We start from the raw sequence: 23,127 nt of genomic DNA on the forward strand, positions 1-23,127 counted from the left end.
CCGGAGAGGACTGAGCCGGCTCTCGCCAAGTGCATGCGTAGCTACGCTTTGTGACGTTCCTAGTCTCCGTCAGAGGATTCCAAGTACCTGGCAGACCTGAGGAGGCTCTTTTCCGTCCTCGCCCTGGACCCTCCTTCTCTGCAGCGCCCCCCGAGTCGGGGGCGCCGGACGCCAGGGCTGAGGAGGTGGGCGAGGAGCTGATAGCAGGGGGAAAGCACATCTTTTCCCAGTCCCTTTTCGTGACGCCCCTGTAGCTCTGCCTCAGACTTTCTCCCCTCAGAGATCACCTCCAGAGACGCGCCCCCCGCCCCGCCAATCCACGCCTCCAACACTCCTCCCTGTCAGAAACTCCCCCTTTTCCGAGAATCCCTACCCTGATCCCAGAACCATTCTCTGTCCCCTTCCCAACCGGATCCAGTCCCGGTTCATAGCTGTTCCTCCTCTGCACACCCCGACAGTACCCCTTTCCTCCCCAGGCGGCCTCTAGGTCCAATCAGACTTTTTCCCTCGGCTTCCTCTCCAGGATTCAACCAGGACTTTCCAAAAGTTGCGGCGGGGCCTTCCGATCCCCTGTGAGTATACCTGTGCCCCCTCCCTGCCCTCCACCCTGTATGCTGCTCCCAGCCCTTCCCTCCTTCCCTAGCAGCGGCTGACCCGCCCACCAGCCCTCTTCAGGGTCTTCCCCCCAGCTGACCTTATTCCACAGAGAAACTCCAGATCAATTCTCAGTCCTTCCGCATCATCTTTTCCTCCTGCCCGCCAGGCTTCAGAGAAGAAACAGCGTTCCTGTCCTTTGTCAGTGTTACCCCAGACCCTACAAAGGGGCTCTGTCTCTCCTCCTCCCTGACATCGCCACAAGTGGTTGGTTGGTTTTGTTCTTTTCACACCAGCCTCCTTCCCTCACCCATTCCACCTACGTGGAAACCACTCTCATTCCCTCAAACCCAGGTGCTCTCTCCTGCCCTACAGCACTTGCATATGCTGTCCCTTGTGTGGAATACTTTTTTCCAGCTTTTTGCCAAACTGATGCCTCCTCAGCCTTTGAAGTTGAGCTTCCTCGAAGGAGTCACAGCTCCACTTCAGGCTCAGGCCACTCGCTCTGTTAGGTGCCCCCTTAGCACACGGTACTTCAACTTCAAAACACTTTCCAGACTGCTGGTTAGTTGATTGGTTGTTTTTCCTTCATTCATTCATTGATGAATTCATTCGCAATAGTGCTTTCTATGTGCCAGGTCTGGGCTTCCCTGGTGGCTTAGACGGTAAGGAATCTACTTGCAGTGCAGGAGACCCAGGTTCGATTCCTGGGTTGGGAAGATTCCCCTGGAGAAAGGAATGGCTACCCACTCCGGTATTCTTTTTTTTTTTTTTTTTTCTTCCACTCCAGTATTCTTGCCTGGAGAATTCCATGGACAGAGGAGCCTGGCGGGCTACAGTCCATGGGGTCACAGAGTCTGACACTACTAAAGCGACTTACTTATGTGCTAGGTCCTATTGTAGACACAGGGCCATCAGCTGTGAAAAAACAGAGTCCCTGCCCTCATGGTGTTCACCCTCCAGTGGTATAAGGCCATCAGTGAAAATAATATTAATGAAATGTACAATTTGCCAGGTGGTGATAGATGTTAGAAAACATCAGGACAAGGGGTAGTGTGTGAGGTGGTTAGATGGGGTGGTCAGGGAAGGTCTTTCTGATGAAGTGTGACTGGTGAGCCCAGCTTTCCATGGAAATATCTGGAGGAAGAGCATCATTGTTGGGTGTTGTATGTCTGGGACTAGGCTCTATGTTCCATGAAGGCAGGGGGCCGGGCTTGACGTCTTCTCCACTGCCAAACCCCTGCAGCTTTTGGCAGTGCCTGGCAGCTAGTACTTACTCATGATTTGTTGACGGGTTAAAAACCCCAGTGTGGCCCCAACCAACATTTCCTGAAGATTGGCAGCATGTCAGGCACTGCCTTCGCAGCTTTTAGATGCAGAAAGGACAAAGATGAACTGTAGCCCCAAGGAAGCATTTTGTTACCCAATTAGATTTTTTTTGAATATTTATTTATTTATCTGGCTGCTCCAGGTCTTAGTTGCAGCATGTGGGTTCTAATTCCATGACCAGGGATCAAACCTGGGTTCCCTGTGTTGGGAGCATGGAGTCTTAGCCACTGGCCCACCAGGGAAATCCCCCATTGAGGTTATAATCATAGACTAGAGAGGAGAATCCAAGAGGTAGACCTGAAGTGGATTCACTAGGGTCAGATTGGGAACCAGGATGAGCCCTTTAGTTAAAGTTGGGTTTGGCTGAAAGTGAAAGGAAACCCTGAATAATGGTGGCTGAAACAGTCATCGGGGACCCATGCCTCTATCATCCAAGACACTGTTCAACTCCATCGTCCCTCCATTAGCAGGAAGGAAGAGGGCCACAGAAAGGTGTACCCTCTCCCTGGAAGGACAGTTCCCAGACATAGAATCCACTATTTCTGATTAAGTTCCGCTTGCCAGAACTTAGTTATAGGACCACATCTAATTCCAAGGGAAGCTGGGAAATGTAGTCTTATTCTGGGTAGAGGTTGTCTGTTACCATGCTGAAACAGGGAGTGGCTTTTGGGGGGACAATGTGGAGGTTCTGAATTGTAGATAATTGGTTAGTCTAGCTTCTGACTTTTTGTGCCACTCAGCGGCCATCTCCCAAACCTGGCCAGGCTGACAGGACCAGCAAGGATTCTCTACAGCTTGACATTCAGAAACTCAAGGAGAAGAAGGACATGTTGGACAAGGAGATCTCCCAACTATTATCAGAGTAAGTCTGGTTGGGTTCCTCAGTGTGCTTAGAATAACTTTTGTGTGTGTGTGTGGGCGGGGATCATACCATGTGGCTTGTGGGATCTAAGTTCCCCAACCAGGGTTTAAACCCAGGCCATAGCAGTGAAAGCACTGAGTCCTAATCACTGGACCACCCAGGAAGCTCTAGCAAACTTTTAACTAGTGCCCAGTAACTCATGGATGAGGATAAGAGGCTTGTGCAAGCTTCCTGATGGAAGTGAGTGGCAGATGAGATGATTAGATGAGATGATCTCATCTAATCAGATGAGATGATTAGATAGGATCACTGACTCGATATGGACATAAGTCTGAGCAAACTCAGGGAGATGGTGAAGGACAGGGAAGCCTGGCTTGCTGCAGTCCATGGGGTCTCAGAGAGTCCAACAGGACTTAGCAACTGAACAACAGCAATGGTAACTGAAACCTAGCTTAGCATAAAAACAGGACTGTGCCATTGGCATCCAGCAGCCTCAGCAGCTGCCTCAGGTAAGGTGTGGCCAGGCTCGGGAGGGCCAGGGGAACTGGGAACTGAAAAGGTATGGGTCTCCCACTCTCTGTCTGGAACCCACGGTCTCTGCCTCTGCTTCTGTCCACACGTGGGCCCTGCCCTCCCTCGGAAAGTGGGTTTTCAGTGCCAAGGGGACCCTGGCTCTTCCATACCTCCTGGGTTTTCCCACGCTTCTTGCTCCAGCCACAGGGCACAGACCAAGGAACCTTTGAATAGCCATGTTACACTTGAGGGGATTTGACTAACCACTCATGTGCCCATCTGTGAATCCCTAAGCTCTGACCAGGGTTACATAGTACCAGTAGTGCCTGGAGACCCCTCCCTAAGGATACAGGGAGAATTTGCCAGGAGTGAGACAGTGGGCAGATCCCCTGCCGTACCTTACGCTTCACGAGGGCGGGGTCTGTCTTGGCATTGCTGTGTTCCCAGTGCTGAGCACCCAGTAGGCCCTTACTGAGTAAGGGCCTTATTACCTCTGAAGCTGGGAGCTTTATCAGCTTTCTTAACGATTCTCTCTCTCTCTCCCCATTTCCCACCCCAGAGGCTACAGTGTAGATGAACTGGAAGACCACATCTCCCAGCTCCACGAGTATAATGACATCAAGGATGCGGCCCAGATGCTGCTGGGAAGACTAGGTGAGAGAGTCCCCATGGGCCAGGCTGGTAGGATTTTGCCCCTGGGTCTTCTGACTTACCATCCCTCGCCCACCCCCACCCCCAGTGTTCTCAGCTGCTGTGCTCCCGGAACGCCCCTGCCCTTCCTAGCAGAGCAGCTGTACGGCTCTTATTGAGTCCCTGGTGTTCTTTCCCTCATGTGTAGAGGCTGCTTTGGAGCTGCAGGCAGGTTGGAATCTGGGACTCGCCCGCCTGCCTGAGGACTAGGGTTCCTAGTGCCCCAGAGTCTACTAAGACCAATGGAGACCCCAGCCTTGCCTCAAGTGGCTGGCATGGTACAGAGGCGAAAGTACAAGGGTGACTCTTGGCTCAAAGGGGTATTTTGTTTTTCTTTGAGCAAAGTACCCACTATCCAGAGATCTGAGCCAGGGCACAGGCACCTGGAGGTAAGGAAATGTGTACGTGGCCTCGATCCCATCACCTGGCTTCCATTGTTGGACACGCTGATGTTTGACTGCCAGTGACCATCTGGGACAGTGCTCAGAGCTGGGCTGTCTGCCCACCGGCTGCCTCATTGGTAGCACTTGTCGCAGAATTCCCCGTCAACATCTGAGATTCCACAGCAGGAAGGGCTTCTCCGTATTTCACTGGGGAATGGGTCCCACAGGAGGGGAGGGAGAAAACGGAAAGAGGGAAAAAGAAGTGAAGAGAGGAGGATGATCTGAGCCCAAGAAGAATGGAATGTGGGGACTTCCCTGGTGGTCCAGTGGCTTAAGAGTCTACACTCCCAATGCAGGGGGACCAGGTTCGATCCCTGGTCAGAGAACCAGATCCCACATGCCACAACTAAGAGTTTGCAACTAAAGATCCCATGTTCTGCAAGTAAGACCTGGCACAGCCAAATATAAAAAAACGAAGAAAGGAATGCGAGGGGACTGTAGCCTAGAGGCCAAGGGGAGTAAGCTCTCGGTAGACAGAACCCAACTTGAGACCTGTCCCTCTGGGTTATAGGATCTGGAGCAGGCAGCCTACCGTCTTTCATTCATTCAGTGAGTATTTCCTGAGGACCTGCTCTGTGCTACTCCACTGGATATGGGGACACTTCGGTGAACCAGACATCTGAATGTCTCTATTCTCACGTGACTTATGTTTTGATGTTGGAGTTGGGAAGGGGAATAGTCACAAACTAAACAAACACAAATAAATGAATTATAAAATGCATGAAGTGCCATGAAGGAAACAAAGGTCAGAGATGGAAAATACTGAAGTGTTCACAGGGTGGTAGGTGGGGATGAAAGAAAGTGGTCAGGGCAGGCCTCTCAGGAGACAGACCCCTTTCCACGGGAGGAGAGACGAGTCTTTGAGGAAGCGGGAGGAATGGTATCACCAAATGGCAAGGGCAGAGACTTCCCTGGCGGTCCACCGGTTAGGACTTCACCTTCTCATGCAGGGGGTGCGGGTTCGATCCCTGGCCGGGGAGTTAAGATCCCACATGCCTCCAGGTCATAAAACAGAAACGATATTGTAACAAATTCAATAAAGACTTTTAAAATGTGCTGTGTGCTCTGCTTAGTTGCTTCAGTCACATCAAACTCTTTGTGACGTAAGCCCTCCGGGTTCCTCTGTCCATGGGATTCTCCAGGCAAGAATACTGGAAATCGCACCCATATCTCTTACATCTCCTGCATTGGCAAGTGGGTTCTTTACCACTAGTGGCACTTGGTCCACACTAAAAAAAAAAACCTTACAGTGGTCAGACATGCACACGGGCCAGCGTTTGCAGCTAGTCACAGACACACTGTCAGTGTAGATTTCCATTTGCAGCTGGTGACTCTTGTTGCTCTGTGTGGAGATAGGATTCTTGGGGAGCTTTGCCTCCTCTGCCAAGTGGGTGAGGGTTCAGTGAGTCCAGTTTGGAGTGAGTGGACAGGGCCCACAGTGGAGGAGCCTGGAAGGAATGGCAGGAAGATTATGTGGCCAACAAGGGAAACAGGAAAAAAGTCCAGGAGGAGGTCCTGGGTGGGCCAGGGCTTTGGCCATTCTCCCTCCCACTTGGCTCACTGGACATCCTTCCTTCCTTCCAGCTGTGATCCGAGGTGTCACCACCAAGGAGTTGTATCCAGAATTTGGCCTAGACATGAATGACTGAGCTCACAGCCCTTTGTCCACGGCCCACTGGGACAGGCAGATGCGGACATGAGAAGAAGCAGTGAAAGCCCAACCAGCGAACCCACAGGCTTTCCAGCAAGAAAACATCAAAAGCTCTTTTTCTAGAGAGCCCAAGCCGAGTCAGGAGGGAGCCCAGCTCCAAGGTTCCCGAAACATTCTAATGATACCTGTGTATGTGTATGTGTATCCTGTTTATAAATAAACATGAGCGATTTTGGTTCAAATCTCTATGATTCCCTCTCTTCTGATAGCCCCCTGATCCTAACCTGGAAAAAGAGAGCCTGCCGTATGTGATAACAGACTTCCACATGCCAGGGACTGTGCTAAGTGCTTTATATCCATTACTTCCAATGCTTCAATCCATCCTAAGAGGAATTAGTATTACTATCCCCATTTCACAGATGAGGAAATTGAGACTCAGAAAGGCACAGTGACTTACCTAAAGTTAGACACCCAGTAAGTGGCCACACAGAGATTTGAGCCCAAGTCTTAACTCTGAGGTTTCTAGTGTGCAACTCTGCCTTTGTGAGCTGGGAAATGAGCAGGTAAGAGCTGAGAGTGAAATAGCAACATTGGGAGGACTTCGTCCCTAATCCACAGAATTGGGGTTCCAGTCCCCAGTTGAAACCCTCTGCCAAGCGTGGGTGAGCCATGGTCGTTTCTTCATCGTGCGATGCTCACCATGAACAGCCATCAACTGGCAGAAATGCAACCTGAGTGTTGTGACCGCTCAGTGCAAACAAGAATAGCAGGATCTCACTATTAACTAGTTACCCTGGCTATTCCCACTGCCCGGTCCGTGCTGAACATTCTCAAGATTTCAGATGCGATAGCAGTGCTTAGGGACAGGCTGTCATGAGGTAAGTATAGTCTCTATCAATAAAAACCAGCCATGCAAGTCAGGTCTGGGTTTGAATTCCAGCTCTGCCCACTTACAAGCTGTGTGACCACAGGCAGCTAGCTTGGCCTCCATAAGTAGAAATGATAATAGTACTGTGTGCATCAGGGCAATTTGCCTCAGCTGCCTTAACAGTCAGACTCCCTTGTTAGTCACTCAGTCGTGTCCGACTCTGCAACCCCACGGGCTAGCCTGCCAGGCTCCTCTATCAGTGAGATTCTGACAAGAATACTGGAGTGGATAGCCATTCCCTTCTCCAAGGGGATCTTCCTGACCCAGGGATTGAACCTGGGTCTCCTGCATTGCAGGCAGATTCATTACTGTCTGAGCCACCAGACTCCTTGGCTGAATGTGATCAAGGTTCCTTTGTCTCACAAAGTCTGACAAGTGTCTGATAGCCCTCCTATATTTCAGAGCTTCACTGCTGGAATCCACAGTGGGGGTAAAGAGATGGAGACGACACATCAGCTCTGAACCGACTCACTCCCAAATGGGCAGACGTCACTTTTGCTCACAGACAAATGTTCCAGAGCTAGCTATGTGGTCTAAACTGACTGAAGGCACCTGGGAAATTAAACTGAGCACCCAGATATTTGATGGGGACTAGCCCACTCCAGTCAGAGAAGGCAATGGCACCCCACTCCAGTACTCTTGCCTGGAAAATCCCATGGACGGAGGAGCCTGGTAGGCTGCAGTCCATGGGGTCGCTAGGACTCAGACACGACTGAGCGACTTCACTTTCACTTTTCACTTTCATGCATTGGAGAAGGAAATGGCACCCCACTCCAGTGTTCTTGCCTGGAGAATCCCAGGGACAGGGGAGCCTGATGGGCTGCCGTCTATGGGGTCTTAGACTTAGCAGCAGCTGCTGCTGTTGGAGCCGCAAGTACTACCTCCAAAGAGTGCTTCAGGGATTTAATGAGCAATTGCCCTAGGACCCAGAGCCTGGGAAAGTGAGTCCAGCTCCCCTTTAATGCTGGACAGCAACTTGTCCTGCTCAGAGGACGGCATGACCCAGGCCCACACTCTGGTCCTGTTTCAGACTGCAGACAGGACGCTTGTCCTGCCTCTGTCTGAACAAAAAGGACCTGGGTCTCTGCCACACAGTGTTTATCTGCCAGCAGGAAGGAAGAAGCACTGACAGGGACTTCCCTGCTGGTCCAATGGCTAAGACTCTGTGTTCCCAATGCAGGGGACCCGGGTTTGATCCCTGCTTGGAGAACTAGGTCCCACGTGTGGCAACTAAGAGTTCGCTTGCCTCAGCTAAAGATCCCAAGTGCCACATACACTGCCACCGGCACAGCACTTACAGGACCATGTGTCCACACCCCACCACTTCTCACCTGCTTAGTTCTCAATCTAGCTCATGCTGACCTTTCTGTAGTTAATTGATCCTTTTATTTCTCTCACCTCATTTTGGTATCTAATTTCAAATCTTATAACAAGATACCTTTACCTCTTTCCTTTATACTAGTCATTTTGCTTAACTCTAAGGAGTACATCAAGGCTGTATATTGTCACCCTGCTTATTTAACTTCTATGCAGAGGACATCATGAGAAACGCTGGACTGGAAGAAGCACAAGCTGGAATCAAGATTGCCAGGAGAAATATCAATAACCTCAGATATGCAGATGACACCACCCTTATGGCAGAAAGTGAAGAGGAACTAAAAAGCCTCTTGATGAAAGTGAAAGTGGAGAGTGAAAAAGTTGGCTTAAAGCTCAACATTCAGAAAACGAAGGTCATGGCATCTGTTTCCATCAATTCATGGGAAATAGATGGGGAAACAGTGGAAACAGTGGCAGAGTTTATTTTTTTGGGCTCCAAAATCACTGCAGATGGTGACTGCAGCCATGAAATTAAAAGACGCTTACTCCTTGGAAGAAAAGTTATGACCAACCTGCTGCTGCTACTGCTGCTAAGTTGCTTCAGTCGTGTCCTACTCTGTGCGACCCCATAGACGGCAGCCCACCAGGCTCCCCCGTCCCTGGGATTCTCCAGGCAAGAACACTGGAGTGGGTTGCCATTTCCTTCTCCAATGCATGAAAGTGAAAAGTGAAAGTGAAGTCGCTCAGTCGTGTCCGACCCTCAGCGACCCCATGGACTGCAGCCTACCAGGCTCCTCCGTCCATGGGATTTTCCAGGCAAGAGTAGTGGAGTGGGGTGCCATTGCCTTCTCCGATGACCAACCTAGATAGCATATTAAAAAGCAGAGACATTACTTTGCCAACAAAGGTCCATCTAGTCAAGGCTATGGTGTTTCCAGTGGTCAAGTATGGATGTGAGAGTTGGACTGTGAAGAAAGCTGAGTGCCGAAGAATTGATGCTTTTGGACTGTGGTGTTGGAGAAGACTCTTCAGAGTCCTTTGGACTGCAAGGAGATCCAACCAGTCCATTCTGAAGGAGATCAGCCCTGGGTGTTCTTTGGAAGGAATGATGCTAAAGCTGAAACTCCAGTACTTTGGCCACCTCATGCGAAGAGTTGACTCATTGGAAAAGACTCTGATGCTGGGAGGGATTGGGGGCAGGAGGAGAAGGGGACGACAGAGGATGAGATGGCTGGATGGCACCACTGACTCGATGGATGTGAGTCTGAGTGAACTCTAGGAGTTGGTGATGGACAGGGAGGCCTGGAGTGCTGTGATTCATGGGGTCACAAAGAGTCGGACAAGACTGAGTGACTGAACTGAACTGAACTGAACTTTATCTTCAATTTCAAAAATTACTAGAAAGTAAGGACACTTCTCCCCAGTCCACTAAAACGCCTGCCTTTTCACATTTTGTCATGTTTTCTTTTGTGTATGTCTTCGTCAACTAGCTTGTGGGATCCTAATTTCCCAGCCAGCGATGAACCCTGGGCTCCTGGGCAGTGAGCACGCAAAGCCCTAACCACTGGGCCACCAGGGAATTCCCCGTCTCTTTGCAAATTATAGATCTCTAACAATTATGTGTTTGTTTTCTTTTTTTTTTTTTAAGACTGTACTTTGTTTGTTTGTCTTTGGCTGCACTGGGTCTTCGTTGCTGCTCATGGGCTTTCTCCAGTTGTAGTGGCTGGGCTTTGCATCGCGGTGGCTTCTCGTTGCAGAGCACGGGCTCTAGGCACATGGGTTCAGTAGTTGCGGCACACAGGCTGTTTCCCCAGGGCTTGTGGGATCTTCCCAGGTGAAGGATCAAACCTGTGTCCCCTGCGTTAGCAGGAGGATTCTCAACCACTGGACCACCAGGGAAGTCCTGTGTGCCTGTTTTCTGATGATTGCCCTGAGTTGTATTTCTTCTGGAAGGCAATATAAGGCACTGAGGTAGGTTCCAAGTTCTCCAGTTGAGAAGGACTACACTGCCAGTCCTCCAGAGACTTCTGCATTTGGGGCCAATTTTAAAGGCACCCTTGGAGGACGCTTGGAAAGTATAGCCCAGGTCCCTTTGAGTGAGGTCAGCGCTCCCAGGTGTCATGGTGGGAAGAGGCCTCAAGGGGGCAGTGTCTACTCAGAGATATGCCCAACTGCAGGGACGCTGCCTCTAGAAGGGCCCTGGCTGGGAAGGTCTGGTCCTACCAAGCCACTGGCCTCAGATCCTCAGAGTGCCCCACAGAGAAGAGGGGGTTCTCTGTGGCAGCACCCCCCCCCCCCCCGCCCCGAGTCTGAAGTGATCCCAACCGCCATCCCAGGCAGTAGGGAGCCAACTGGTGGTGGAATGCGGACAGTGATGGGTGCCATTGCTCAGGACGGGCCCAGATGGTGCTAGGGAACAGGCTGCAAAGGACAATTGACGCTGTGAGTGTGGAAATGTTGTTTGATCATCTCCAGTGTAAACCTTACCCCAAAACATTTGTCATTTGACATGTCCACTGGAGTTCAAAACACTAACAAAGGGCAATCTGTATTTTCATCCCTGAGGGCTGAAAGGGGTCATTTCCAGGCAGCCTGACCTCACCGATGCAGTGTCAACAAACAGGACACTTTGGGGAGGGGAGGAAGGCCAGATTGGGGCCCTCTTCTATGGGAGAATGGAGCCTGTGGGGCCCCAGGCTTGATGCTTGGAGCCAGTGTGATGAAAGTGCTGGTTACCGTCAGGCACATGGGTAGCCAATCAGGGGAAAGGTGACAACCACCACCCAAACCAGTCAGAAGCTGAAGGTTTCCCCAGAGCAGGGTTGACAGCAGTAACAACCTAACACTTCTGAAACCCTTTGGATCAGCTGGGAGATAAGAACTTGTCTCCAGCACCTCCCAACCAGACTGCCAGGAGGCGAGTGTCCGCATTTCCAAACTGAGGCTCCAAGGGGTGGAGCAACTTGCTCAAGGTCACAGATCCAAGAAGCAACCAAACTGTCTGGCTCCAAAGCCTAGCCGATGGTGGGCTGTCCTGCCTCCCAGCTGAGTCTCACCAAAGGTCACGCATTAATAGGAGTCAGAACTTGAATCCAGAACTCTGAGCCTTTAAGCCCAAGGTCTTAGCCACAGATCTCTGCTGCGCTTCTTGAAAGTTGTATCTGGGACTTCCCTGGTGGCGCAGTGAATAAGAATCCACCTGCCGAAGCAGGACACACGGGTTTGATCCCTGAGCCACAACTACTAAGCCTGAGCTCTAGGGCCCGTGAGTCACACACTGAAACCTGTGTGCCTAGAGCCTGTGCTCCGCAGCAAAAGAAGCCACCGCAACGAGAAGCCCTCGCGCCAAAACTAAAGACCGTGCAAAGCGACATAGACACAGCATAGCCATAAATAAATAAATATTTTTTTAAAAAAAAAGGTTATACCTGCCCAAGTGCTTCCCAGGTGGCGCTAGTAGAAAAGAACCTCCCTGCCAATGCAGGAGACTTAAGAGACATGAGTTCAATCCCTGAGTCAGGAAGATCCCCTGGAGGAGGGCATGGCAACCCACTCCATTATTCTTGCCTGGAGAATCCCATGGACAGAGAAGCCTGGTGGGCTACAGTCCACAGGGTTGTAAAAAGTCAGACACAACTGAAGCAACTCAGCACGCATGCATGTATCTGACCAAAGATCTGACCTAGAGGCCAGGCCAGTGACCAAAAATGAACAGCCTCACTCAGCCTTGAGTTTGGCGTTGGCCCCTCTGTCCTGATTCCTCTGAGTAGGAGGTTTTGCTCCTTTCCCAGAGAAGGGGAAGAGGTGGAAGCAGTGACAGATTTCCTCTTCTTGGGCTCTAAAATCACTGCACTGCCGATGGTAACCACAGTCATGAAATTAGAAGACGATTGTTTCTTGGCAGAAAAGCTATGACAAACCTAGACAGGGTGTTAAAAAGCAAAGACATCACTTTGCCAACAAAGGTCCGTCTCGTCAAAGCTATGGTTTTTCCAGTGGTCACGTATGGATGTGAGAGCTGAACCATAAAGAAAGCTGAGCACCGAAGAATTGATGCTTTCGAACTCTGGTGCTGGAGAAGACTCCTGAGAGTCCCTTGGACTACAAGGAGATCCAACCAGTCAATCTTTTTCTTTTAATTATTTATTTGTTATTTTTGGCCGTGTGGGGTCATCGTTACTATGCCAGCTCTTCTTTAGTTGCGGTGAGCTACTCTCTCGCTGTGGTGCGCAGGCTTCTTCTTGCAGTTGCTTCTCTTTGTGCAGAGCACTGGTTCTAGAGCACGCAGGCTTCAGCAGTTGCAGCCCATGGGCTCAGCAGTTGCAGCCCATGGGCTCAACAGTTGCACTTCTTGGGCTCTAGGGCACAGGCTAAACAGTTGTGGCACACAGGCTTAGTTGCTCCGTGGCATGTGAGATCTTTCTGTCTCAGGGATTGAACTCTTGTCTCCTGAATTGGCAGGCAGATTCTTTACTGCTAAGCCACCAGGGAAGCCCCAAACCAGTCAATCCTAAAGGAAATCAACCCTGAATGCTCATTGGGAGGACTGATACTAAAGCTGACGCTCCAGTAGTTTGGCCACCTGATGTAAACTGCCAACACATTGGAAAAGACCTTGATGCTAGGAAAGATTGAAGGCAGAAGAGGGCAACACAGGGTGAGATGGTTGGATAGCATCACCAATTCAGTGGACGTGAACTTGGGCTAACTCTGGGAGATGGTGAGGGACAGCGAGGCCTGTCATGCTGCAGTCCATGGGGTCGCAAGTAGTGGGACACAACTTAGCAACTGAACAACGATAATTTCCAAACCTCTGAGTGTCACAATTATCTGAGAGGGATTTTAAAGAAAAAGATTTGGGTCTCTAACCCCTCCTCGGGGACTGCACTTTGGCAGGCCAGGAACAGGGCTGTATTTTTTTTAACAAGCTCCCAAAGTGTTTCTGATATCTGAACTCCCCGGTTAGTGTACTTGGATAGTTGACAAGTTGCTTCTAACCACCACCAATGATGTCCAATCAAATGCTACCTCCAAACTGGCCATCTTCCAACTCATCTAGAGAGCCACTGGACCTTAAGAGCCAGCCCTGGATCAAAACCAGGTGAGATTATATCTGGCTTCTCCCCAGAGGCTTCTCATAGGCCCAACATTAGTTAGCTCTACTCCTGGGCTGGAGCTGACCTGCAGCTCCACCCTTCACCCTGGCACCAGCAGACCTGCCCAGCTGGTTTACCTGGGAGGAACTCGGCGGCCTGTTTTGCCATCTTAGGGATCTTCTGGCTTCTGATTTGCTAGGGGATCAGGAAGTACTGATAGGGTTGGGGTCAGCGAGAAGAAAGCTGGGCAACAGGGGTCAATCTGATCATGGGCTGCTTTGCAGACCCCTGAGGAGGCTAGAAGGCCCTGGGATAGCCTATCACCCCAACCATCACACCTGACCACCCACCTGATGCCTGCCTCTCTTAGTCAACCTCCACCGCCCTCACTTCATGGTGAGCCAGGTTTCACCCAGAGGGGAACTTCTTGGAGTGACTAATATCGGTCCCTCTGCCTAGCCAGCCCACCTCCAGATGAGTCCCATGCCTCCTGCTGAAGTGTTCAAAGCAGGGGGATCAGTTAGGGTCGGACAGGATATTGCAGAGGAAATCAGGTGATGATACAGTGGTGGAAACCGGGTTTTATTTGTTTTTATTCTGTGGCCAAACAGAGCTAATGCTCAGCAGGCCATGTCACGTATAGACAGATGTGGGAGGCTGGGCCAGTGGCTGAACACCCCAGGCTTCAGTTTCTACATCTATAAAGTAGGTAAAATAATACCTGCTGTGGCCACTTCACAAGTGATCACAGATATAAAAGCTGGTTTAATGACCATAATGAAATAGGCAAATATCAGCTCATTCTTACAATGATACATTTGTGTGTGCTAGGCATGTTCCTGGCTCCTCTGGGAAAGTAAGGTCCTTACAGCTCAAAGTGGGGCCTTAATGAGCTAACATTCTTGGTACAATAGTGGGGGGCAGGGGGAGTGAGCTGGGAAATGTAAAAAAACTCATATCTTGAAAACTGCAGTTATCTGGATATTGATGTTCATTCATTCAACAAGTAACATTGACTGAATATGCATTCACTGTCCACGGTGATTTTGGAACCCAAGAAAATAAAATCTGCCACTGTTTTCATTTTCCCCCCATCTATTGGCCATGAAGTGATGGGACTGCATGCCATGATCTTAGTTTTTTGAATGTGGAGTTTTAAGCCAGGTTTTTCACTCTCCTCTTTCACCTTCATCAAGCAGTTCTTTAGTTCCTCTTCACTTTCTGCCATTAGGGTAGAATCATATGCATATCTGAGGTTTTTGATATTTCTCCCAGCAATCTTGATTCCAGCTTGCGATTCATCCAGCCCAGCATTTCGCATGACGTACTCTACATATAAGTTAAATAACCAGTGTCACAATACATAAACTTCATGTACTCCGTTCCCAATTTTGAACCAGTCTGTTGTTCCATGTCTGGTTCTAACATAGTTGCTTCTTGCCCTGCATACAGGTTTCTCAGGAGGCTGGTAAGGTGGTCTGGTATTCCCATCTCTTTAAGAATTCTCCACAGTTTGCTGTGAGCCTCCCCTGGAGCAGGGAAAGGCTACCCACTCCAGTATTCTAGCCTGGGGAATTCCATGGGCTGTATAGTCCATGGGGTCGCAAAGTGTCGGACACGACTGAGCAACTTTCACTACTAATACACAGTCAAAGGGTTTAGCATACTCAATGAAGCAGAAGTAGATGTTTTTCTGGATAAGCAAAAGTCTCTTGCCTTTACTATGATCCAGCTGATGTTGGCAGTTTGATCTCCGGTTCCTCTGCCTTTTCTAAATCCAGCTCGTACACCTGGAAATTGTCTGTTCATATACTGTTGAAGCCTAGCTTGAAGGATTTTGAGCATTGCCTTGCCTTGTGAAATGAGTGCAATTGCGCAGTAGTTTGAACATTCTTTGGCATTGCCCTTCTTTTGGGATTGGAATGAAAACTGGGGGGTAAAATATACATAAGGTACTTATAAAATTAACCATTTTAACCATCATTAAGTGTACAATCTAGTGGCATTAAGTATTGGGCTGGCCAAAAAGTTTGTTCAGGTTTTTCCATTATGGAAATCCAATGCAACCCAACACATTCACAGTGTTGTGCGAATACCACTACTTTCTAGCTCTATAGTTTGTTTTTGTTGCTGTATGTGTGTGTGTGTGTGTGTGTGTGTGTGTGTGTGTGTTTTGCTGCCAAAACCCGGGATCAAACCAGGAACTATCTCTCTAACTTTTTAAAAAAAATTTTTATGTAACTGCACCGGATCTTAGTTGCAGCACACAGGATTGATTTTTTGTTTCGACATGTGGGATCTAGCTCCCTGACCAGGGATTGAACCCAGACCCCCTGCATTGGGAGCATAGAGGCTTAGCCACTGGACCACCCGGGAAGTCCCTCTCTATAGCTCTTTCTATCTTGCAAAACTGAAATTCTATACACATGAAACATGAACTCCCCACTTCCCAGCCCCTGGCAACCACCGTTCTATCTTCTGGCCCTTTGAATGTCTGCTTTAAGTACCTCATATAAATGGAATGGAACAGCACCTGTCTTCCTGTGATGGGTTTGTCTCACTTATAATACAATGATACCCATCATTAGCATAACGCCTTTAGGGTCCATCTATGCTGTGGCAGCTGTCACAGAGATCAAATCACCCAGTCAGTAAACAGGGCAAGTTGGGGTCCGCACCGAGGCCCCCCACCACCAAGGTCTAAGGCTGCAGCCCCTCCTCCCCATTGCACCCTAGTGGCCATGACCTCGACTGGCGACTGGCCAGCGCGGAGGCCGGCGGGCTTGTCAGTGACGTTGATGTTCTTGAGAGCCCACTCTGAGCATGGTAAGGACGATCTGGCACTTTCTTTGTCTTCAAAACAGTCTATTTCTTGAAATAAGAAACTCAATCATGTAACTTAAAATTTAAAGCCCAATTCCCAAATCTCCTGTTGCTTACATAGTTGGTACAATTTAACAATCGTTGTTAAGCGCTCTAAGGTTAGAGACATCGACTAAGGCAAATAAGGGACTTGGGGTGGTTTTCCTGGCAGACTGGGGCTACACATTGCCTGAATATTTGCCGTGACTCCAGGTTCTTTCTGCCCACCAAATCCTTCTATTGCCTTATGTACTGAGGTGCTCCTCTGTTGGATGCCTATTTATTTACAGTAGTTATATCTTCTTCTGGGATGGATCCCTGGATCATTATGTGGTGTTGTCTCTTGTAACAGTCTTTATTTTAAAGTCTATTTTGTCTGATGTAAGTATTGGTACTTTGGCTTTCTTTTAATTTCCATCTGCATGGAATACAACACAGAGATGCAGGAGGCATGCAGGCTAAACTGATGTCTTGAGTAACTATCTGTTCAGAAATGGGGGTGGGGGGCGGCAGGGTCCTACTGAGAGACAGATGCTCTGCTAGGCAGGAGGTCACTCCCTCCCTGGCAGCTTTCCTCACCTGCGAAGTGGAGGTAATCACAGTAACTTCCATACCATGTGAGACAGTCCCTGTAAGGGTCTTAGCACAGAGCCCAGCACACCAGAAGCCCCTAGGAAGTGATGCCATCATTGTCCCTTCAGGTTCACTGGTCTACTGATGCCAAACCTGCCCAGGCCCTGGGCTGGGCACTTCACCCTGGAAACAAATTATAGTGATGGTATCAGTCCAGCCATTAAGAAAAATAGAGTGGCCAGCTAGTTCTTCCCATCTGTAGGAGTCACTGGTGTAAATGCCAGAGGAAATGCCCCCAGCACTGGGGCCTCTTTGAAGGAACAAACACTGGTTGTGCTGACTCTTATCCCTGTGAAGTTAAATAAGTCACATGGAACCCAGGTTCAGATCTTCCATCCTGGCCCCGCAGCAGTTTCTGACTCAGAGGCAATTCTGATACAAAGGATCCAAGGCCCCAGTTTCTGAGAATGTGGAACACTGGAACATTCACCTTGAGTGTAAAGAACCCAAGGTGATTCTTATTCACAGGCTGTCAAGCTATTAGTCAGAGAAGGCAATGGCACCCCACTCCAGTACTCTTGCCTGGAAAATCCCATGGATGGAGGAAGGAGCCTGGTAGGGAGCAGTCCATGGGGTCGCTAAGAGTCGGACACGACTGAGCGACTTCACTTTCACTTTTCACTTTCATGCATTGGAGAAGGAAATGACAACCCACTCCAGTGTTCTTGCCTGGAGAATCCCAGGGACGGGGGAGCCTGGTGGGCTGCCGTCTATGGGGTCGCACAGAGTCGGACACGACTGAAGTGACTTAGCAGCAGCAGCAAGCTATCAGTGGGCACTGCATCTCCACCTGGGCCACTGTGGGCCCCAAATGTATCACACACCATTTGAACTGCACTGGCAGTTTTCTTGGCTGATGAGGGTGAAAGACAAGAGTGAAAAAGCTGGTTTAAAACTCAACATTCAAAAAACTAATATCACGGCATCCAGTCCCATCACTTCATGGCAAATAGATGGGGAAAAAGTGGAAACAGTGGCAGGTTTTCTCTTCTTGGGCTTCAAAATCACTGAGGATGGTAAATGCAGCCTCAGAAATAAAAGACGCTTGCTCCTTGGAAGAAAAATTATGAAAAACCTAGACAGTATATTAAAAAGCAGAAATATCACTTTGCAGACCAAGGTCCATATAGTCAAAGCTATGGTTTTTCCAGTAGTCATGTATGGATGTGAGAGTTGGACTGTGAAGAAGGCTGAGCGCCGAAGAATTGATGCTTTTGAACTGTGGTGTTGGAGAAGACTCTTGAGAGTCCCTTGGACTGCAAGGAGACCCAACCAGTCAAGCCTAAAGGAAATCAATCCTGAATATTTATTGGAAGGACTGATGCTGAAGCTGAAGCTCCAATACTTTGGCCACCTGATGTGATGAGCCAACTCACTGGGAAAGACCCTGATGCTGGGAAAGATTGAGGGCAAGAGAAGGGGGCAACAGAGGATGAGATGGTAGGATGGCATCACCAACTCACTGAACACGAGTTTGAGCAAGCTCCAGGAGATAGTGAAGGACAGGGAAGCCTGGCATGCTGCAGTCCATGGGGTCACAAAGAGTCAGACACGACTTAATGACTGAACAACAACTTCCAGGTTATTTCCTGAGTCAGCGGCTCACCCTGTTCAGCATTTTATTCAAAAGACTGCTCAGGCAGCCCTAGTTAACGTCACCAACTTCCCTTTCCTCATTTAGCATTTAGGCTGTCTTGTTTACTGATATACTCCTGGTGCCCATACCAGCGTGTGGCCAATAATATGTAGGCATCTAATGAGTATTTATTGAGTAAATGTTGAATAAACCACAGACCAGCTGGTGCAGTGGTAAAGAATCTGTGTGCCAAGCAGGAGACAAGGGTTCAATCCTGGAGTTAGGAAGACCCCCTGGAGGAGATGGTAACCCTTTGCAGTATTCTTGCCTGGAGAATCCCATGGACAGAGGAGCCTGGCGGGTTACAGTCCATGGGGTCACAGAGTCAGATACAACTGAGCAGCTGAGCACTGTTACCAAACTGGCTGAACCCAGGCCTTTGGGAAAGTTGCCACATCCTGGAATCACAGTTTGTACAATGGGAAGGAACAGCCCAAGAGGAGGGAAGAGGTCAGGGCTTTCCTCCCTGTGTCTCTGGGCACCCCCACGGAGTCTAGAGGAAGGAACATTCATACCTGACGGACAGACAGGGAGAGGCCCATGTTGTTATCGCTTAGTCACTCATTCGTGTCTGGACTGAGCAACTAAACAACCCCATAGACTGCAGCCCACCAGGATCCTCTGTCCACGGGATTCTCCAGGCAAGAATGCTGGAGTGGGCTGCCATTTCCTTCTCTAGGGGATCTTCCCAACCCAGGGATTGAACCCGTGTCTCCTGCACTGGCAGGCGGGTTCTTTACCCAGAGCCAACAGGGAGGGCCCAGAAAGGGCCACACCCTACTGCTGGATGAAAGAAGCCAATTGTGATAACTGTGTATATTGTAATTCCACTTTGTTACAAAATTAATCACTTGAGGGACTTCCCTGGCAGTCTAGCGGTTGAGACTTTGTGCTCCCAAGGCAGGGGGCATGGGTTCTATCCCTGGTTGGGGAACTAAGGTCTCTCATGTTGCACAGCCAAAGAAAACACAAAAGTAACCACTTCGGTTATTTATTCAGGTAATAGGTATACACTGAGCACATATACAAGTGAAAACTCCTGTTTCCTTTCTGTACACAGTACTTCTGACACCAAACGTGGAGGCTTTTCCATACCAAGCAATTCTGTAATTCCTGATGGACAGGACCGGGTGACTTACAATAGAACTCAGTTGACACTGCCTGCCTGGAGTCCCCCACACCATGCAGGTCAAGGGCGCAGTCCCAGCAGACTGCACCCCTCCGGACACTGCCCTCACGTCCTAGGCTGCCACTACACGCACTGCTGGCTGAAGCTGGGGATTCTCATGGCCTCCTCCCTAAGTTTGAAAGTTTGCTCAAACAGCTCACACATCTCAGAGAAACACTTAGGTTCACTAGTTTATTACAGAGGATACAACTCAGGAAGGACCAAATGGTGGAGGTCCGCAGGGCAAGCAAGCCATGTGGGAGGCGTGCTGGGCTTCCAAGCCCTCTTGGGCTGCTCCCCTTCCCCAGCACCCAGATGTGTTGGCAACTCAGCTCTCAAAACCCCATCCTTTGGGTTTTTTATGGTGTTTCTATTAAGTAGGCGGGTGTGGCTGAAAGGGGCTTGTTTTTGTTTATTTGGCTGTGTTGGGTCTTAGTTCTCAGGCTCTTTGCTGCGGCCTGAGGGCTTCTCTCTAGCTGTGGCGCATAGACTTAGTTGTCCCAAGGCAAGTGGGATTCTTAGTTCTTGGACCAGGGATCGAACCAGAGTTCCTTGCACTGGAAGCAGGGTCTTAACCACTGGAAAGTGAAATTCACTCAGTCGTGTCTGACTCTTTGGGACCCCATGGACTATACAGTCCATGGAATTCTCCAGGCCAGAATTCTGGAGTGGGTGCTGCTGCTGCTAAGTCGCTTCAGTCATGTCCGACTCTATGCGACCCCATAGACGGCAGCCCACCAGGTTCCCCCATCCCTGGGATTGTCCAGGCAAGAACACCGGAGTGGGTAGCCTTTCCCTTTTCCAGGGGATCTTCCCAACCCAGGGATCAAACTCAGGTCTCCTGCATTGCAAGCGGATTCTTTACTGACTGATTCACTAGGGAAGTTCTGAAAGGGGCTTGTTATAAGAAAAGATGCTTGCCACTCACCTTCTGGAGCTCTTTCAGGAACTGGGCATAAAACATACAACAGAAGATATTCAAGATGTTCTTTTCACCTTTATCGCTTAGGAAATTACAAGGGTTTTAGGAGCTCTGGCTAGAAGCTAGGGAGGAAGACCCAAAAATATACTTCTTTTTACATCACAGTATCACAATACATACTCAGTTCGTTTTTTTCCCTTTGGCTATGCTGGGTCTTCGTGGTCGCACAGATTTTTCTCTAGTTACGGCGAGGGGCTGCTAGTCTCTAGTTGTGGTGAATCCAGGCTTCTTGTTGAGGTGGCTTCTCTTACTGTAGAGGACAGGCCCTAGGGCACCCGGGCTTCAGTAGCTGCAGCGTGTGGGCTCAGTAATTGTGGCACATGGGCTTAGTTGCTCTGAAGCATATGGGATCCTCCCAGGCCAGGGATCGAACCCATGACACCTGCATTGGCAGGCAGAGTCTTTACCACTGAGCCACCAGGGAAGCCCAGGCACTCAGGTCCTTAAACAAAAAGTGCCTAAGCGCCTACCATGTGCCAGGCCTGGGACTTGGTTAGTAAACAACCCCACAAAAGCAGCAATAGCTCGAGAAGGGGCAGGATGGTGTGGCGGTCAGTAACGCTGACTCCGAACAGCACAGATGTGGTCTCGGGCTCGGGCCTCCCTTGTCAGGTGTCCTTTGGCTTGTTATTTGTCCCCTTCATGCCTCAGTTTCCTCATCTGTAAAACAGGGATTACTATAGTCTCTGAACTTCCCTGGTGGTCCAGTGGTGAAGAATCTGCCTGCCACTACAGGGGACGCAGGTTCGATCCCTGGTCCAGGAAGATTCCACATGCCATGGGGCACTAAGCCTCTGCACCGCAACTGCTGAAGCCCCCAAGCTCTAAGTCCCGACAGCCACAACTACTAAAGTCCATGCACTTACAGCCTGCGTTCCACAACAGGAGAAGCCACCGCAATGAGAAGCTGGTACACCACAATGAAGAGTAGCCCCGGCTCAGCGCAACTAAAGAAAGCCTGTGCGTAGCAATGAAGACTCAGCACAACCAGAAAATAATCACTTCAGTTCAGTCGCTCAGTCGTGTCTCTTTACAACCCCATGAACTGTAGCACACCAGGCTTCCCTGTCCATCACCAACTCCCAGAGCTTGCTCAAACTCATGTCCATCAAATCGGTGATGCCACCCAACCATCTCATCCTCTGTGGTCCCCTTCTCCTCCCGACCTCAATCTTTCCCAGCGTCAGGATCTTTTCAAATGAATCAGTTCTTTGCATCAGGTGGCCAAAGTATTGGAGTTTCAGCTTCAGCATCAGTCCTTCCAATGAATATTCAAGACTGATTTCCTTTAGGACTGACTGGTTGGATCTCCTTGCAGTCCAAGGGACTCTCAAGAGTCTTCTTTAATGCCACAGTTCGAAAGCATCAATTCTTTGGGGCTCAGCTTTATTTATAGTCCAACTCTCACATCCATACATGACTACTGGAAAAACCATAGGTTTGACTAGATGGACCTTTGTTGGCAAAGTAATGTCTCCGCTTTTTAATATGCTGTCTGGGTTGGTCATAGTTTTTCTTTCAAGGAGCGTCTTTTAATTTCATGGCTGCAGTCACTATCTGCAGTGATTTTGGAGTCCAAGAATAAAAAGTCTGTCGCTGTCTCCATTCCTTTAAGTAATAATTTTTTACCTGGCTGCACCAGTCTTAGTTACAGCACAGGGAAACTTCTAGCTGCAGTGTGCCAACTTTTAGTTGTGGAATGTGGGATCTAGTTGCTCTGAAGGAACCTGGGGTCCCTGCATTGGGAGTGTGGAATCTTAGTCACTGGACCACCAGGGAAGTCCCCAGATACACTTCTTATATACAGTGCAATAAAAACTTAAATTCTTATTTGGACCATGGAAGAGGAGCTGCTTGGTTAGTTACCAGGGGCATGTGGTATCTTAGTTCACAGAGCAGGGATCAAATACACGTCCCAGCTCCTCTTCCATGGTCCAGGGTCCCATGGAAGAGGCCCTGGAGGGGTCAGCTACAGTCCATGCCCCAGGGAGCCTCTCTGAGAGCCTCTGGGGCCCTGCGCCCTCGCCGCTTCCCTGGGCTGGCAGCGAGGAGTTTTGAACAGCCCTGGTCCTCAACGCTCCCATGAAGTTCTGGGGTAATGTTTATTAACCACAGCATAACACGTGCCCCAGTCAGCCACTGCTGTGGTGGTAACAGGGGTAGTGGAGGGGAAGAAGGGGCCTCCCCTGACCTCAGGGGGAGTTTTCTGGTTACAGGACAGCAGGGCTCTGAGAAGCACTGGGCCAGCCCAGGTGAGTATCTAACCACCTGTTATGAGTCAAGTCATGTCCCCGAAAAATTTACGTGTTAAAGTCCTAATCCCTGGGACCACAGAATACGACCTTGTTTTCATTCCTTTAAGAATGATTTCCTTCCAGGACTTCCCTGGCAGTCCAGTGGTTAAGACTCTATACTCCCAACAG

At 49.6% G+C, this 23,127-nt stretch overlaps 1 protein-coding gene across 1 annotated transcript; it reads left to right on the top strand.

The window, feature by feature from the left end:
- Positions 1–41: 41 nt before the first annotated feature.
- On the top strand, positions 42–6,324 carry SWI5 (SWI5 homologous recombination repair protein; the record flags this gene model as incomplete). Its single annotated transcript, XM_055541776.1, has 8 exons — positions 42–185; positions 524–572; positions 764–861; positions 2,664–2,785; positions 3,858–3,952; positions 4,334–4,377; positions 4,943–4,980; positions 6,016–6,324. Coding segments are annotated over 8 exons (651 nt in total), but the record flags the coding sequence as incomplete, so codon positions are not given.
- Positions 6,325–23,127: the final 16,803 nt, after the last annotated feature.

The sequence above is a fragment of the Bubalus kerabau genome, chromosome 11 (genome assembly GCF_029407905.1).
Source record: "Bubalus kerabau isolate K-KA32 ecotype Philippines breed swamp buffalo chromosome 11, PCC_UOA_SB_1v2, whole genome shotgun sequence".
Lineage (NCBI taxonomy): Eukaryota > Metazoa > Chordata > Mammalia > Artiodactyla > Bovidae > Bubalus > Bubalus kerabau.